This window comes from Arvicola amphibius, chromosome 1 (assembly GCF_903992535.2).
Source record: "Arvicola amphibius chromosome 1, mArvAmp1.2, whole genome shotgun sequence".
In the NCBI taxonomy this organism is placed as follows: Eukaryota; Metazoa; Chordata; class Mammalia; order Rodentia; family Cricetidae; genus Arvicola; species Arvicola amphibius.
Genome location: NC_052047.1, coordinates 72,830,325 through 72,847,283, shown reverse-complemented (window position 1 = coordinate 72,847,283; position 16,959 = coordinate 72,830,325). Strand labels below are relative to the sequence as shown.

Below are 16,959 nucleotides of genomic sequence, written 5' to 3'. Positions count from 1 at the left end.
GCACTAGTTTGGGGGCTCTTGCAGATCTAGGGGAGGTTGCACTAGTTTGGGGGGCTCTTACAGATATGGGGGTTGTACTAGTTCAGGAGGGCTCTTGCAGATCTGGGGGGTTGCATTAGTTCGGGGATCTCTTGCAGATCTGAGGGGCTTGCACTAGTTCATGGTCAGTTTTCTCACACCCAAAGAGAACTCCAGGGTCTGCATTCTAGAAACTGTTTCCTTCACATTGCTCCGGAATGGAGAGCCCTACAGACCCCCTACTCACTCCTTCAGTCATTTTTCTATACAGGCTGCTCTTAGAGAAAGGTCTTCATCACAACCTGCATATGAAGTCCGAGAAAGTCTGTCTAATTACCCATGTTAATAAAAGGCTCCATTTGCAGACTCTGGGCAGGTGCTTGACATCTTATTTGGGGTCAACGGTGAAAGAAATTCTCAGAACAAGAGGGTCATACCATCTATTTTGCAGAAAAACATCAGTATTCTTTAGCCAAAGGCTGAAGTCACGATTTATGATTTGTGAAGTCCGATTTCAAAGTGCCAAGCTTTGTCGAGCTCTCTACCATGTCTCAAGTGTTCATTTGCTTTTTTAGTTTTAAATGCAACGGACTTCTATCACAAGTAAACACTAACCCAGAGGGCAGTCCAAGGGTGAGGCACACTCTCACGGCGTCTGCCATGTGGATATTGTTGGGGTCTTGACCCTCCTGAGATTAGGATGTGCAAGGCGATGAGTGGACCCGCTTAGTAGAACATTCCTTTGTCAGTGAATTTCGCTAACCCAGGCAATTTCTCCAAGGCACTTTGACTCTAGAGATACGGATTATAATTATTTACTTTCTAGTGCCAGGTAGTATAACAATGCTACAAATTCAGGGGTTTCCTTTTTCTTTCTGTAGAGAATATTTTAATGCCCATTCTGTAGCATTCTTATGAATTTTTTGATTTTTCATGCATTTTACATAAATATATTTGTTGCCTTTGGGGGCAGGAGAGGATGGTAATAAAATCCACTTCATTCTTTTGATTTAAGGACATATTTTTAGATTCTGTAAGACAGGGGAACACTGATCCCCTGTTAGATGGTGACTCACAGATGCTATTCCCCTTATTTTTATAATTTTATTGCTCTTTAACCGGGTACAGCCTGGAGGTCCCAGTTCTTGGACTCTATAGCTCAGTAATCCTGCCTATTACTGCTGCAGCTCTAGGGAAGCCAAATGGAATTTTCTGTGCCCCATTTGGCAAGGCCACAGTTACCTTCCACTAGACAATTTAATTCTTTCCGACTGAACAGATGTATAAACTGTGCCATGAGGGGGCGCTGTGAGCAAAACAAAGAGACCCTGACGGGCATTTTCTGTACATCTGGAAGTCAAAACATTAGGAACACTGATTTGGCTAATTGACTTCTATCGCACATTTCCTGATTTCCTTTTTACTCAATATTTTTCATATGCCTCTTGATAGTCAATTCAGAAATATTCCAGCTGAGGTAATAAGCTGTAAGATCCCTAAGTGCTCTTGGGCCTGATAGACACAGGTAAAAAAACCTTTGAGATGTTGACCCAGGTGGGCTTAAACGCCTTATGCTTCCCAGAACCAAGGGAAACCTCACTGCCTCTTGCAGCTCTGGTCACCAGCAGGGCCATATTTATACCTCCTGGCGCAAAATGGAATGTTTAAAGTGGACCCTGTCTGCCTCACCCATCCCCCAGTACCTAATCCTAAAAATCAACAAGTTCAGAGAGGCTGTTATTTGTAGCATTCCAGAGAGAGCATGGGACCAAGGGCAGGAGAAACGGATCCTGTGGAATCCAGGGAGCCCTCTCTTGGCGCCCGGTAGCAAGCAATCCTTTGGCTCCAGGGTGCAGCGTCCTCCTCCATAAAGCTCAAAAGATGGCAGTCTAGATTTCTGTCATCAACAGCAACAAAATATTACTCCAATAACAGATTGTGGAGCATTTAATCTGTATTTGAAGTGCATCTGAACTCAAAATCTTCGTGAAATCCCAAGTCAACAAAACAAAGCTAAGCTCCAAGCGCGGCTGCGATAATGGAAGCCAAGGAGGGGGCTCCATCCCAGTGCGCTCGCTCGGAGACGATTGCTCCTGTCTCTCCCCCACCCCACGCGCTGTACTGCCGCTGTGGGCCCATTTGGTAGAATCAATGTAATTAGTACGCACAGGACCAGGGCATGCTTGGATCCTTCCATTCACCTCCTGTTCTCCAGAGTGCCTGGGAGGAGCAGGAGATGATTCCTGTGGTGGGGATGTGTGAGCGCAGGGTCACCACACAGGTGTTTCTTGAATGATGCCCCAACAGGAAGCAAGTCTCAGAAAGTAACAACTTTTCTCTGAACTGTGCAAACTTGGACTAGGGGTGCAGTTCAAGCTTAGTATGGGCAAAGCCTCCCTGGGGTTGATTTCCCAGCAACCTCCAAAAGTATTATGCAAAACTGGAGAGATGGTTCAGCGGTTGAGTACAACTTCTCTTCAAGAGAACTCTGGTTCTGTTTCTCACACCCATATGGCTGCTGACAACCATCTGTAACCCTAGTCCCAGGGAACCCAGTGCCCCCTTCTGGCCTCTGAAGGCACCAGGCACACCTGTGGTACACAGACATGCATGCAAGGAAAACACCCATGCATATAAAAGTAAATCAAATTTTAAAAGTTTTAAGTATTGTGGAAACTCAGCATGGCTATGAACTGTCCACTGGTTTGTGTTTTAGAACAGATATGGAGCATACTAGGAGATAGGTAAGCAGTCAGCTTGTCTGCCGAATAGCCCTCCCTGCCTCCAGCTCTTCCACCTTCTCTCTGTATAGTGCTAGCTCCCAAAGTTTGTAAATATTTTCAGGGTTTTATCTGTGCCCCTTCCCCAACTCTCCCCCTTTTGATCCTTCTTCCCATGCAATGCACTGTTTCCCCATCGCAGCCTCTGGATATCTCTGCAGCTCTCCCACTCACTTAGAATTTAACAAGATGTTTGGCCAAATTTTCGGAGAAGTGTAAGATTGAGAGCTAGCAGTCAGTAGGGAGCCTACATAGATTAGGCTCCAAACGGCAAAACAAACTGCTGAATGGGTCGGAGGTGTTCTCTACTCAAGAAAAGGGAGCTAGAGCAGGAGAGAGCTCTGTGGTTAGGAGTATGTAGTTCTCTTCCCGAGGTCCCAGGTTCGGTTCCCAGCATCCAGTTCAGTAGCTCACAACTGCATGTAACTCCAGCTGCAGGGGATCCAACTGGAGCTACATTTGGCCTCTGCAGTTTCCTGCACGCGTGCGCACGCGCGCACACACACACACACACACACACACACACACACACACACACATGAAGGGGCATAAATAAGAATTTTGAAGAAGAGGAGGAGGAAGCAAGGAAGAAAGAAAGAACAAAGTAACTAGAATGAGCCAGATCAGTGGCTCCTGGCTATGGCAATGTTGAACAGATTTACAGTATATACAAACTACTGATGGAGGTATTTCTTTCTCTCTATTAACATATTTGAAGGCTTTTCCTTACCCTTGGTTTTTTTTTTTTTATTAAACTGTCCAGCATTTTTCACATAGTTTGTAAGGTGTTACAGCATTTTTACTTTTCTGTCACATCCCTAAGCCACCCTTAAAAAGTCCCTACCCACACCCGGGGCTGAGGCTCTCTGGTAGAAAGCATTGGCATCTTCTGTGGTGTGGATGCTTCTGCTGTAGATCTTCTCACGTGATGAAGGTCATGTCCCTGAACATGGAGTTAAGAGACAAATGGCTTTCTGCCTGGTGCACACTAGCACAAGTGACCGGTTCTCTGTAGCTCAGTTAACCTTCCCTGGGTCTTAACTCAGCTAACTGTCCCTGGATCCTGGGCTTTAGCTCAACTGACCCTTCTCCGAAAGTCCTCAGGACACTCCATCTGCCCACAGCTGGTGACCTCAGCTAAGGCCATGCCTGCTTCATTACCAAGTGCTGAATGTTTCATGGAATTGGATATTGCGCTAAAAATGAAACACAGAAGTGTTGGCAGGTAAAATTTTGTACCACTCTAAAGCTAAACTATTATCAGTTGAAACTCTTTGATTATAGGCTGCATATACATGCATGCATGCATACATACATACATACATAATGTGTTTGTTTCCCCACAGCAGGACAGGAATTTGATCTTGTCTCCCAGTGTCTGGAAGTTACACAGTGACTTTTGTTGAGCGAAGGAGCGAGTAATAAACAAGAGGGTTTTTTTCCTATTGTTTCTCTCCCCTCTGCCACTGAAGGAGCAAAGTGAATTCTGGGGACGTACCTCCTACTGCAGTTTGCTTTGTCTTAACTCTCACAGAATACCTAGGATGTGAGTGGAAGAAAAAAAATGGCAGGAAAAAAGCGACCCACTTGGAATGGTTCTTATGGGTTCATGCACACTTTTTGTTTTGTTCTTGGATTAAGAAATGCCAGACACTCCTTTGGGGACCTGAACAGCACAGACGGCTGGTGGGACTGGACTCTGAGCATGTTGCTGGATGGGCTGCACCCAGAAGGACCCTCTGCTGGAGCCCGGGGGGCTCAGGTGGGCATGCGTTCATTTCCTGTCTAACGGAAGCCATACGCCAGTAAGGGGGACTATGAGGCAGTGAAGGGTCTGCTCAATGGCACCATGACAAAGAAACCTGTCAGTCTCCTTGCCTGGAGTCTGTGTTCTTATCCCATGTTGGCCTCCTAAGCTATTCACACCCCCCCCCCCGACTCAACACTTGCCAGTCCAAGCAGGACCCGGACACTTGGGTTCAGGGTGTGACTGGGGAAGAAGCTAACTCACTGCCTGCATGGCAAGGGCTCAGGAGTCCCCAGAGCAGACAAGGAGCCCATGGCTAAGGCAGCAGCATCGGGGAAGCTTCTAGACAGGGAGCAAGGCTGCTCCTGAGTTTGTGCTGTCCTGTCCCTCATTCATCATTTACTTTCTCCCCCTTTTGAAAAATATAAGGTCTTGCCGGGCGGCGGTGGCGCACGCCTTTAATCCCAGCACTCGGGAGGCAGAGGCAGGCGGATCTCTGAGTTCGAGGCCAGCCTGGTCTACAAGAGCTAGTTCCAGGACAGGCTCTAGAAACTACAGGGAAACCCTGTCTCGAAAAACAAAAACAAAGCAAAACAAAAAAAAGAAAAATATAAGGTCTTTGTCCTGCATTCCTCAAACATTTTGTCCTTCGTTTCATTTTCTTGTATTCACATGATGTCATGGAGATGCCTGGGGTCATTCACATGGTTGCTGAGGGGACTTCAAGAGGAAGGCATTTGGATGCTTTCTTTTTCCGGAGGATGCTGAGGAGGGGGTGTCGGCTGCATCTGCAGAAGGCTGGTTTCTGGAGTGCTGGTTGTATCCTCGGGGTTTCAGGAGAGTGAACTTCTGATTCTGCAGATGCGGTGATCTGGGCTTCCGCAGCCTTGTCAGTGATTCCGTACTGCAGCCATTGAAGTGCACAATATTCTTATACTCTGAGTCTCCCCCTGTTTCAGCCTGGAGCTCTCGGAGGGCAGTGCCACCTCATAGGCCCTGCGGTGATCAAGCAGCTCAGGGTTTCATCTGGTACTGCATGCACGGTAAGTGCACTGGGAGACTCAGGGCCGCACATCGGTTAAGTTCCTCAGACAGTTGGGAGGCAGTGTGAGAGTTCCAGGTGCCAGGGCCAACCTTCCTTCTGCCCTTTCCAAGCGACCTCTGGTACCCTCTGCCTTCTGCCCCAGAAGGGTTCTCTTCACTTCTAGAGTTGCCACGCTAGGCAAAAAGAAGGCTCTTTCTTCTAAAACTGAAACTAGAATATTCTTGCATTATTTTCTGATGGAGACGGGTACCCAGAGACAGTATCATTCCGTAAGGCAATGTTTTGCAGATTGACCAGCCCCACACAGCCAACTCCTCAGCTGCAGCCTTCAGCAGGCTTCTAGCTTGAGACAAAGCTGAGATCAACAAGTAGGTTTGAGAATGATCCTCAAGAGTAGCAAGGTCCCTGGCCACAGAGCCTCTGCTGTACTTTGTGTGACAGAGCTTGGGAGCCCCACAATGCCGATTAACTTAGGGACATGGATCAGTAGGGGTTACTTGATTGTGCTCTAGCCTTCCAGGCCAGTCTCAGAGGCCACGGAAGATGCACCACCTACCCAGAGTCATGACCTTGACCTTGAGAACCTAAAACTGACCCCTAGTGGTCCTGAGGCCTGTGGGGCGAAGAAGAAGATCTCCGTGTACAGCCTAGGAAGAACAAGGTAAGCGAGCCTCAGGAAGATGCTCCTGGGTCCCATGTTGCTTGCTGAGGCATTTCTGCTGCAGCTCAGCTTCTGGGCAGGCAGGGAAAGGACCAGCCCTGCTCAGGCCTGAGCAGTGTTCTGCTTGGGAACAATGGTGTGGAAGAACTCAGACTACAATTCAGACACAAGTACGTGGAGGACAGAGTAGGACATTCTTTAAAAGTGGCTGCCAGAGCCTGCGGAGTCTTGGAGTCAGGTGAATCTTTGTCCTTTGCTCACTGTGTGACAAGCGGGGTGCTCGCATGGCCTGGATTATTCCTCCCCTAATTCCTAGAGGATCACAGCCGCTGTCTTGAGCTGCACTGGAGCAAATGAGGAGTGGGTATTCCAGTGTGTATAGATAGAGCACGCATACGCCATGCTTCCTGAAGCTCAGCCTATAGTCAGGTGCCCTGTCAGTTCCGCAGGATACCCTAGGCCTACAGAACGGGGCTTTGCATTGGAAATCAGTCTGTGCTGTCAGAGTAGTGTGCCAAGAGAAATTTAAAACACAGGACATGATTTGCTACTAAATATGAACTCGTACAGTGTAGTTACTTTCTATCCACGCAGTCCACGGTAAAGAGAAGGATGTGACTATGTGCCAGCCCTTGGGGAGGGCGGCTGGGCTTCTCTCCCTCACCTGGGGCCCAGGTGAGGGTAGACACCATTTTTTTTGGCTGCGGTTGCATCTTTCCTGCAGGGACAAGGAGGAAAAGAAGGACAGTGGGCTCCTGGTGGGGACCCTAGCTCCCAGGAGGACTGTCTGTGCAGTAATCAGAAGCCTGGGGATCATCTGTCCCCATGAAGGCTTGTACTGCGAGTATTGGGCATGCTGCCACAATGGGATTTTCCTGGGCTCCTGCGTCTTGTTTTCTGCCCTCCCTCTGAACCTGGGCTGTTTTCCAGGCACGACGTCCACGTAGCCCTGACTGCCCTCAGGACCGGCAGGTGGGTGGACCAGCGCACGAGGGCCATGTCTATACACTTCATTCTCTACAACCCTCCCACGCGACTCTTCACCAGTGTGACCCTAGCTGCAGAGCTTCTCCCCACGGGAGGTCTTGTCCCCTCATCCCTGGTGGAATCAATCAGCATCTATGGTGACTCAGCCCCACGCTACCTTCTTATGCTTTCTGAGGTAAGTCCACCTGCCGTGGACCTCCTGGGTAGGCACAGGGAACTGGGGCTCTACATGGCTAAATGCCTCTGCAAGCTGAATACCTTCTACCGCCATGAAGCTAGGGCCTTCCCATTGGCCCACCCACACAATAATTATGATGTCCCTTCCATGTAGTATGAATCATAGAATAAGTGTTGCGAGTGGAGACAAAGAACATCCCCAACGGGGAAACCAACCACCACATACAAAATGAGAACAAATATTCAACCTGCCTCGATGTGCTAAATTCAATTTGGAGTCTTTTTTTTTTTCTTTTTCTGTTTATTGTTTTTGTTTTTTTCAAGGCAGGATTTCTCTGCAGCTTTGGAGACTGTCCTGGAACTAACTATGGTAGACCAGGCTGGCCTCAAACTCACAGAGATCTGCTTACCTCTGCCTCCTGAGTGGTGGGATTAGAGGTGTGCGCCACCACTGCCGGGCTTCAACGCTGAGTCTTAGCCCCCACTACCATAACAAAATGTCATCATCCCTCACTGTCCAACATTTAACTTTCTATAGTCAACCATGATCTGAAAATATGTACTGGAATATTCCAGAAGTTGTCTATATTTTAAAAATCAACCTTACAGTATATTATGGTGTAATTACAGAATGTTGTTATGATTGTTCTATTTTATCATGTGTTATGGTTGCTAATCAGTTACTACATCAGATTTAGAAATTAAACTTTATCATGGCTAGCTATGTATTTATAAGAAAGTTCCAGTATTAATAGGGTTTGTCACTATTGAAATTTCTGACAGCCACTGGGGACTGCCACATTTCCCTGTCAGGTGAATAAGACTACTTACTGTTCAATGCCTGGGTGGCTTAAATAATAAACATCTACTTAAGAAAGCTCTGGCAGCTAGAACCCAAGAAGAAGGTGCTGGGAATGCTGGGCTGTAGTGAAGACCCCCTCCTTGGTGGGGGGGGGGGATGCTCTCTTCTCACTGTGCCACGCAGCCTGGCTCCATCTCTGCACCAGTGAACAAAGAGAAAATATGTGTACTTTGGGCATCAATGTGTATATAGACCCCAATATTATAGAAACAGGGCCCCACCTCATGCCTGCACTTGGCTTTAACTTCTTCTATTGAGGCCTGCCTCCAAAGAGAGACATTATGGGGTTTGGAGCTCCAAAAAATTGATTTGGGGGTATCTGCCCCCGCATGTCCATAGCACGAGGAGTCAGTGGCTCACATTGCTTCACTGAACAGCTAAAAGCCTCAGCAGCCACCCTGCACCATGTGCCTCTGGCTTTGTATCTTCTTATTCCTTGTTTCTCTCTGAAGGAACCATGTTCTGATGTTGGGCAAGTCAAGTCTACTTGGCTTTGGAAGGGAAAGGAGTCTAGGGACTGTTAGATCAGACAAGATTGGGCGCGTTCAGGGTGGTCTGGCCATAGACGCTAGGGACTGTTAGAGATCGCCACTGAGCCGGGAATGGAGGAGAAGCATGCAGCACAAGTGTAGACTACTAGGAAGGTTTGGGGCAGGAGAGGCTTGCCTTAGGCACCCAAAAAGAAAATATAGTCAGAAAACAAGGTAAATAGTACGCTAGTGTGATATCTTAAAATATCAGAATTCACGCAGGAAAAAAAATAAAGCCATATTGGGCAAAATATCAAGAGTTTAAAAAATCAGGTCAGACTCGGGCAGTGGTGGCACATGCCTTTAATCCCAGCATTCAGGAGGCGGAGGCAGGCAGATCTCTGTGAGTTCGAGGCCAGCCTGGTCTACAGATCTAGTGCCAGGACAGGCTCCAAAGCTACAGAGTATTAAAAAAAAAAAAAAAAAAAAAAAAAAAAAACCAGCAACAAAAAACAACCCAGGTCAGTTTCCTGCCCTTTCTTTTGGCTCTGTACTACAGAGAAAATGGACACTGGCTGGAGGTAGCCTCTCTGGTGTAGTCTCCATTATGTAGAACAATGGCATTAAAGTATTTTTATCTGACAGGAAAAGCCCTTTTCTCAGGAGTCTTATCGATGCTGCTCTCCACATCACCGTGGTTCCCACTCTAGTGCAGAGACAGTCTCTGGTGTTCGTGCTACAGTGTCCTCCCCTTAGGATGCAAAGCCAGCTTGGCTCTGATTACATTGGTCATGTCTTGGAGTGGACCCACAAAGGCACAGCACCCATAGCTCCCAAAGAGAATGAAGAAAGCCCTTGCTGATGTGTTTCAATTTCCTACAAAGTGGTGAATAAATGGCAGGCTGGCATGATGAGCTGGTGGTGGCTGTGGACACCCCTATGTCTTATTCTTATGCCTCAGGGTCAATAGCACATCTTAATGCTGCACATGGAATTGGGTCTCTGGGACCACTTGGTGTGAAGGGATACCGAGCTGCCCAGGTGCCTACTGAAGGCTAGTTTGTTATCAAATGCTGCCAAGAGGGAGAGGCTTGTACCGTGTCCACAGAAGCAGAGATAGGTAACGGAATCAGGCAGAAGTCCAGACCTTTAAAGAACTACTTACCTGACCTTTTGTTTGTCTCACTTTTTTCCGGCCCCTCCCAGCTGGCGTTCCTAGTCCTCAACGTGACCCACCTCTGTTTCCAGCTCTGGGGAATGGTCACCAAGGGCGTCCTCAGCTACTGGAGAAAACCAAGACCCTGGCTGGAGGTAACCTCTCTGATGTAGTCTTCTTTATGTAGAATAATGACACTAAAGTATTTTTATTGGAAAGGGAAAATATTTTTATCAGAAAGTCTTATAGATACTATCTCCAATGTCACTGTGGTTCCCCACAGCAGTGTAGAGGCAGAATAGCATTTGAAATCAGGTTCTCTTGGCGTCTGATGGTGGTGATGGTAGTGATGAGTGTGTGTGTGTGTGTGTGTGTGTGTGTGTGTGTGTGTGTGTGTGTGTGTGTGTGTGTGTTTGGGTACATAAACATGTGGAGGCCAGCTCTGAGTGTCATTTCTCAAATACCGTAAATCTCTCTTTTTAAGACAGTGTCTCTAACTGGCCTGGAAATCATCAAATGGATGAGGCAAGCTAGCTGGAGAGCCCCAGGAATTCACCCATCTCAGTCTCCCCCACATGGGGATACCAAACATGCACCAACACGACAGGCATTTTTTTTTTTTTTTTTTTTGGTTTTTCGAGACAGAGTTTCTCTGTGGCTTTGGAGCCTGTCCTGGAACTATCTCTTGTAGACCAGGCTGGCCTCGAACTCACAGAGATCCGTCTGCCTCTGCCTCCCGAGTGCTGGGATTAAAGGCGTGCGCCACCACCGCCCGGCACATGACAGGCATTTTTACACAGGCTCTGGACATTGCATTCACATGCTCATGCATTCACTTCACCATCGCTGAGTTATCTTCTCAACCACTGACTAAATGTTTGATGGGCAACTTGTCACCAAAGGGTCAGGGATGCCAATTGAGTCCTCCCTCAGCCGACTAAGAGATTTTTCTCCCCTGGGTTGCAGCTCTCTACGGTTGGGGTAGCCCTGGCCTACTATACGGCCTCTGGTCACCTCACTACCCTTGCCGAGAATGTCACTGACCAGTTCCACAAAGGACTTCGTCAGATGTTTGTGGACCTAAGTCTGATGGTGTCATGGAATCAGGTATGCTAGGAGGCTCAAGGCTACCCAAAAGAAGCCATAACTGATGTTGCTCAGTGACAATTGTCACGCAAGGACTAGAAGGTTCAGTGTGATGGTTTGTCCTGTTGAAGGATAATGCTGTGAGCTCACAGATGGTGACACTTGAAGCACTGAGGGATTTGGAGAATTTCATGTGTGCCCACTAGCTGGGCATCCACGCATGCTATGTAGAGCAGAACTCAAGAGCCAGGGATGCCAATGGACTTGCAGCAGCATGGGGAAGCAGGTGTCAGTCAGCATAGACTAAAGAAAGGAGGCTGGCACTAACATGCTTAGACATCATGCCTGTCTTCCCTTTTATCTGGCCATGGTCTTAGATGCAGGTATTTTCAATAAGTCATAAGCCTGAGACTCAGAGAAAGACTTGAGGTCATGAAAAAGAGAAACATCACCTCTAAGTCCTTCTCTCTCTCTGTTTTCTATACTTCCAACTGTAGAATGGGACCTCTACCAAGAGGACCAGGTGAAATATACAGGATGGGTCTCATAAGCCCCTGGGAGAAGACCTGTAGGTCAGGGAATTCTATCACAAGCAGCTGGGCTCCCTGGAGATCCTCATGCCACAGAAGGTATATGCAAACTGAATCTGTATTCCCATCCTGTTCTGCTGTTAGCCACAGCTAACACCTCTACCTATCCACAGATTCTTTTTTTTCCCTTTGATAATTTTTTATTACTTTATAAATAATAGGAATCAAAATTTCCACTTCCTCCCCTCCTCCCACTTCCCTCCTGCTCCCCCACTGGCCCTCCCTCCACCCCTCCAGTCCTTAGAGAGGGCAGGGTACCCTGCCCTGTACCCACAGTTTCTTTATGTCTCTTTTCTACCTGCCTTGAGGGCTGTCAATGCCCCAGAGTTATCCTGTACCTAGGGTACCTTCATACCCTGGACAAGATGCTCCCAATACAACCTGAAAAGAGGGGGGGTGGTTCCCCTCTAACCTCAATGCTCTCTGTTCCACCTTCTCTCTATAACTTCCTTCTGGCTCTTCTTTGATGTACCCTGGGGTCAGCTTTCTTTTCTGCTGACTTAGAGAGCCTTAGAGGGCACACGGATGGTGGTTGTCCTCCACCACAGCTCCAGTCTTCCTTTCCTGGATAAGTGGTACCACTGCTGTCTCTGTCTCCTCAGAGGGTATATCAGCCTCCGCCCATCTTCTTGTCTCTGTTTTCTCACCATCTACACTCTGGGGAAACTGTGGAGCACAAACACAGCGTGTTCCCGAGACAATTGCTACATACAGCTAGGGAAACTGAGACCCAGATGGTGTCAGGACCTTCCTATAACCAGAGTAACCCAGCTGTGGAAGAACCAGAGACTCATCAGCCTGGGGGTGGTGTCTTGAAGGATCTCAAGCAGAGGACAGTCTGGGTTTCTTTCTGGAGGACAAGCATCTTCCTTTAGCAGATATCACTAGACCTGCGACTTTATAAGTTAGTCCTCAGCCCTCCAAGGTTAAGAAGAGAGCCCTTGCAGGAGGGAATCCCTGAAGCTGTACTTCTACTCCTGAGTGTTGAGCTCCACAGGTGCTTATGAGTCCCAAGGTTAGGCATAAACGAAGTAGACATCATCTTTGCATCAGAGCAACTGGCACTTCCTTACTGAGCCTGCCTCCTCCCATTCCTGCTCACCACCCCATGGTGCTGTCAAACACATGCTTTGTGCACATGGCTGATCCCAGCAGGGACTCGCTGCATGGAGGGCACCATAGGCCATTCCTATACTAAATATCAGGAGCAGAATTCCAGACACTCCTGCACTTAGAATAATTGCTACAACTTGTAGGAGTCTTGAATGCCAGTCACAAAAGGCAGGAAAATCATCTTCATTTTAACCACACAGGCAGCAAGCTCTGTTCCTTTCTGTCCTAAAACAGAAGGTCTTAAGACACGCTATCCTAATACCTCATGGATTCCCCTAGCATGTAGAACCCCAGGATGCTGTGCTCCAGGTCCTCCCAGCTGTGGGTAATGAACACCTCAGGCGATTCCAAGGGCCTTCTATTTGTTTTGTTCTTTGCCTCAGTTATTTTGAGAAATATACGCAGTTAAAGAAGAGCTGGGTCAGTCATAGCCACCCACGGATCTTCTTGCAAGCATTTAGCATCTGTCAAAATGTGTGTGTGTTACTGTATGACTTGGTTGTCTCATACACCAAGAGGCCCGAAGCTCTAAAAAGGAGTTTATCAGCTTGTTCAGTACTATTCCTTAGACAGATGATGACTCCCAATTCCACTGTTGGCCTCACTGTTTCATGATTGCTAGGCCTTCTGGTCTACCTTTCCCATGTGTCTGTATTTGTCTCCACATTTTCTACTAGGGGGCGCTCAGGTCACTTTCTATCTCTTCTACCCTACGACCACAGCTATGTATCAGTCTGGATTCCAACTCCATCCCAGCCAAAGTTCCTTTCCTGAGACACTTTGTAGGATGCTCTTCTCACTGGGGTGTAGTGAGGAGAAACAGGAGTCTGTCAGGACATTCTCAGTGAGCACTGGCCCCCCAAAATGGGTTCACCTTTCACAGCCTCTTTCCCCTGTGTGCTATCTTTCTGGTCATGTTTACTGTCTCCAGAATCTTGCCTGGAATGATTCCATCATCCCTGGGGATTCTAATATGGCCTGGTGTCAATTTCTGGGCCTTTCCTTAGCTCTTGAGTAAGAGCTGACCTGGTAAAGCTTCATCCTGCCCCACACTCGCGTCGGCTGTCTTCCCCTGCATCATCTGTGCCATCGTTAGAAAGTTATTCATTTTCACCAGCCAGTGCCTGGGGTACAGTTCAAGCTGGTCAGAGCTGAGTGCTTCCAACTCTCCTCTCCACAGGGCTTAGCTTGACAAGCTGGAAAGGAGTTTAGAAATTTGGTATGCAAATAATTCCATTTTCCTCCGAATATAATATTATTTTACATAGGCTGATCTAAATAAAATGCTAAGTAAATTTCTCGGCTTACTATCACATGTTAAATTGTAGCTACCAGGAAATTTGCAGAAATATGCAGCCCATAGCCCACATTGTGTTTCTCCTACCCGGTGGGTGTTACAGTGTCAAGCAACTCCATTTTTCCCAAGCACAGCCATGTCTCACAGTCTTGAAGGGACCACAGGCATGCCAAGTGTATTTCACATAACCATCCATGCATCGGGTGATGTACTATCTAGTGAAACAGGTAATAGTGTCCCATTCACACCACAAATGGCATCACCCATACCCCAAGAGGGTGAGCAACACACTGAAGCAGTGTAAATGGTTTCTGGTCCTGTAGCCAGTTACCTGAGACGGGAACTGTGATGTAAGGATGGGAGGTCTTCAGAGCACGCTGTCACTGTCTGATCCAGACAGCCTTGCAGCTGCGGCCTATGGCCTTAGCCTCAGCTTTTCTTTAACCCTATCAGTAAGCGTCCTCAAATTCTAAATATGATAGGACCATGGTCCAACACTTAGGAGGTTTTCGAGGATGAGAGAGAGGAAGACTATACATACATATCCCTCCTGGCACATGATAGACATCCTATAAATAAATATGGTAATGAAAACAGTTAAGGAGGCTTTCTGGTGCCCTTTCAATCAGATATAGGCAAAAAAGGGGTCCATGGAGAGGTCATAGCTGTCTCTCCAGTGTCATGGCCCCTGACCCCTGAGAGCATAGTGAATGAAGTGTGTTCGGCTCAAATTGAGATGTTTGTTGAATTTTATAAATTTAACATGCAAACGTCTCCATTTGTGCAGGATACACGTATTATTTTACATGTGTCGGTCTAAATAAAATGCAATCAGTCTCTGCATTCATTTCCACCTGCTAAACTGCAGCTACCAGAAAAGGTGCAGTTCTGTCCGCGCCCCCACATTGCAGCTCTCCTAGCCAGTACCAGCTGTGGTGTCAGTTGTCCCTGTTTTTTTCCCCAGCACAGCTGTGTCCTGCTGATTCGAAGGGGCCACAGGTGAGCCAGCCCCTCACAACTTCCCTGGGCCTCTGTTGTCACGGGTGGCTGTTGGTTATTTCCCAAACAAGCCGAAAACCTTGATCCTTTGCCCACATGGAGTTCTTAGCATGTGGCACCCATTTCTTTCTCTTGGGGAGAGAGAGATTCATGTGCCAAAAAGCCTTTCCCAGCGAGCTTTCAGCGGGTGCACAGCTTTTGAGTGACCCAGGGGTTATGGGTCCCTGTGCTGCATCTGGACTCTGAGCATGCCCCTGGGCCACCCTGCTGTGTGTCTGTCCCATCACTGTGTTTGTTTGAGCCACAGACGTCAAAGCTGTCCTAGTCATCACAGGATTCAGTTTTCTGTATCTTCAAGGCAAACACTGGTGAAATGTTGCATGATGAGGGAGACACACCCTGTCACTGCTGTGACAGCCATTTCCTTACTGAGCACGGTGTACTGAGGCTCAGAGGGGAAACAACCAGACCAGCTCCGCTGTCTCTACCAGCCTGGCTTCCTGAAGATGCCTTACAGTGTGTCCTGACTCCTGCTTCTGACTTGTGCTCCTCTGCAGACACTGACGCTTGGTGTCCCTGGGAGACCTGGTGTCCCTGGGAGACCTGTGGTCTAAACAACTCCTTAAATGGACTTGTGTTTCAGCACAGCTCACAGGTGTGTGCCCGTGAGCTCCTTATTGTCCTTGGCAGGACACACTGACCTGCTGTGTTCTTCCCTTAGAGGGTAAGATGGCTCCGGGGAAGCCTGCTGTTCCTCTGGATGTTGAAATGCGCTCACCTCCTCGGCCTCCTAAGCAGCAGGGCAGCCTTCTCCGCAGTGACGCGTTCATCTCTCTCCAGAGCCCTGGCACCCGCAGTAAGAATCCTTTCCCCTTCTCCAGCGATTTCCTTAGTCAGCCAGCACACTGGTTCACCCTAGTCAGATAATAGCAAACTTCTCACAGGGTGGCACACTATCCAGAATTCTAGCCACCTGACCCATTACAGTGGGGTTTACATAAGGGGTATCAGTATTATAAGTTGCAATTGTGACAGCAATAGTCAAGATTTATTAAACAATGGCTTTTTGTTACACTTTCCCACAGTGTTATTATGGTTATTTCCTGTGGTTATTACTGCCTACAGATCTCTCTCTAGGTGTCAGGAGTGCCTCTTATGTGTGAACACGCTTAACAAGCACAATGGGCCAGGAAAGGTGGTTTTCTCAGATGAGGGAACAAGACACCGAGAGAGGGAATGACACTTGCCTTGGGACTGTAACTTTCAGGTGTTTTGACAGCCACATGCTGCTTCTACATGCACTTGTCACCCAAGTCCTGCACACAGAGACTTTTCCACTCATACACTAGAATCCACTTTGTATTATTGACCTCACGTGAGGAGCCACATAGCATGAGTAGAACATAGATGGAAACCCCAATCAGGAAGAAAGAGATGGGTATATAGGGCTCAGCCCTTTGCATGAATGCTTGGCAATGCCAGAACAGGGCAACTCTCCATCCAGGGATGGGCCAAAAGTTCTAACTGGAGAGTGAAGGCCCAAACCAGGCCCAGAGTGTAGCTTAGGCCCTGATGATGCTCCTGGTTGCTGGTCCTGAGCAGGTCCCAGTGGGGAAGCGCTCACTCTAGCCCCATAGGCCTAGTGCAGCACATGTTCACACCTCTGCCACAGACAGCATTGCTATCAAATCCGAGAGAGCCACTTGGCTGCGTGGCTATTGTGAGCATGTTCTGGCTCTCAGGGCCCAGGGCTCACACAGACCCACAAGGACCCAAGCAAGAATCTCCTGCTATAGAAAGTATAGACCCCAGACCTTGCTGGACCTGTGTTTGGAGGAGCAGGTCAGCAAATGATAGCAGAAAGAGTATACCTCCGAGTCTAAGACAGCTACATTTCAACCCAGGCTACCCCTACCCAAATCATAGATGTCACCAGAGGCCAGCGAATAAACCTGCCAGGAAACACATGGC

General features: G+C 47.9%; 1 protein-coding gene across 1 annotated transcript in view; it reads left to right on the top strand.

Annotated features, from left to right (window-relative positions):
* Nucleotides 1-16,959, top strand: part of Pkd1l1 (polycystin 1 like 1, transient receptor potential channel interacting) — a 123,997-nt gene that overhangs the window by 78,956 nt on the left and 28,082 nt on the right. The window contains 7 exon segments of the mRNA XM_042055078.1: nucleotides 4,440-4,560; nucleotides 5,505-5,588; nucleotides 6,103-6,251; nucleotides 7,182-7,413; nucleotides 9,954-10,058; nucleotides 10,870-11,010; nucleotides 15,710-15,844. Of these exon segments, the coding sequence (XP_041911012.1) occupies nucleotides 4,440-4,560; nucleotides 5,505-5,588; nucleotides 6,103-6,251; nucleotides 7,182-7,413; nucleotides 9,954-10,058; nucleotides 10,870-11,010; nucleotides 15,710-15,844 (967 nt within the window).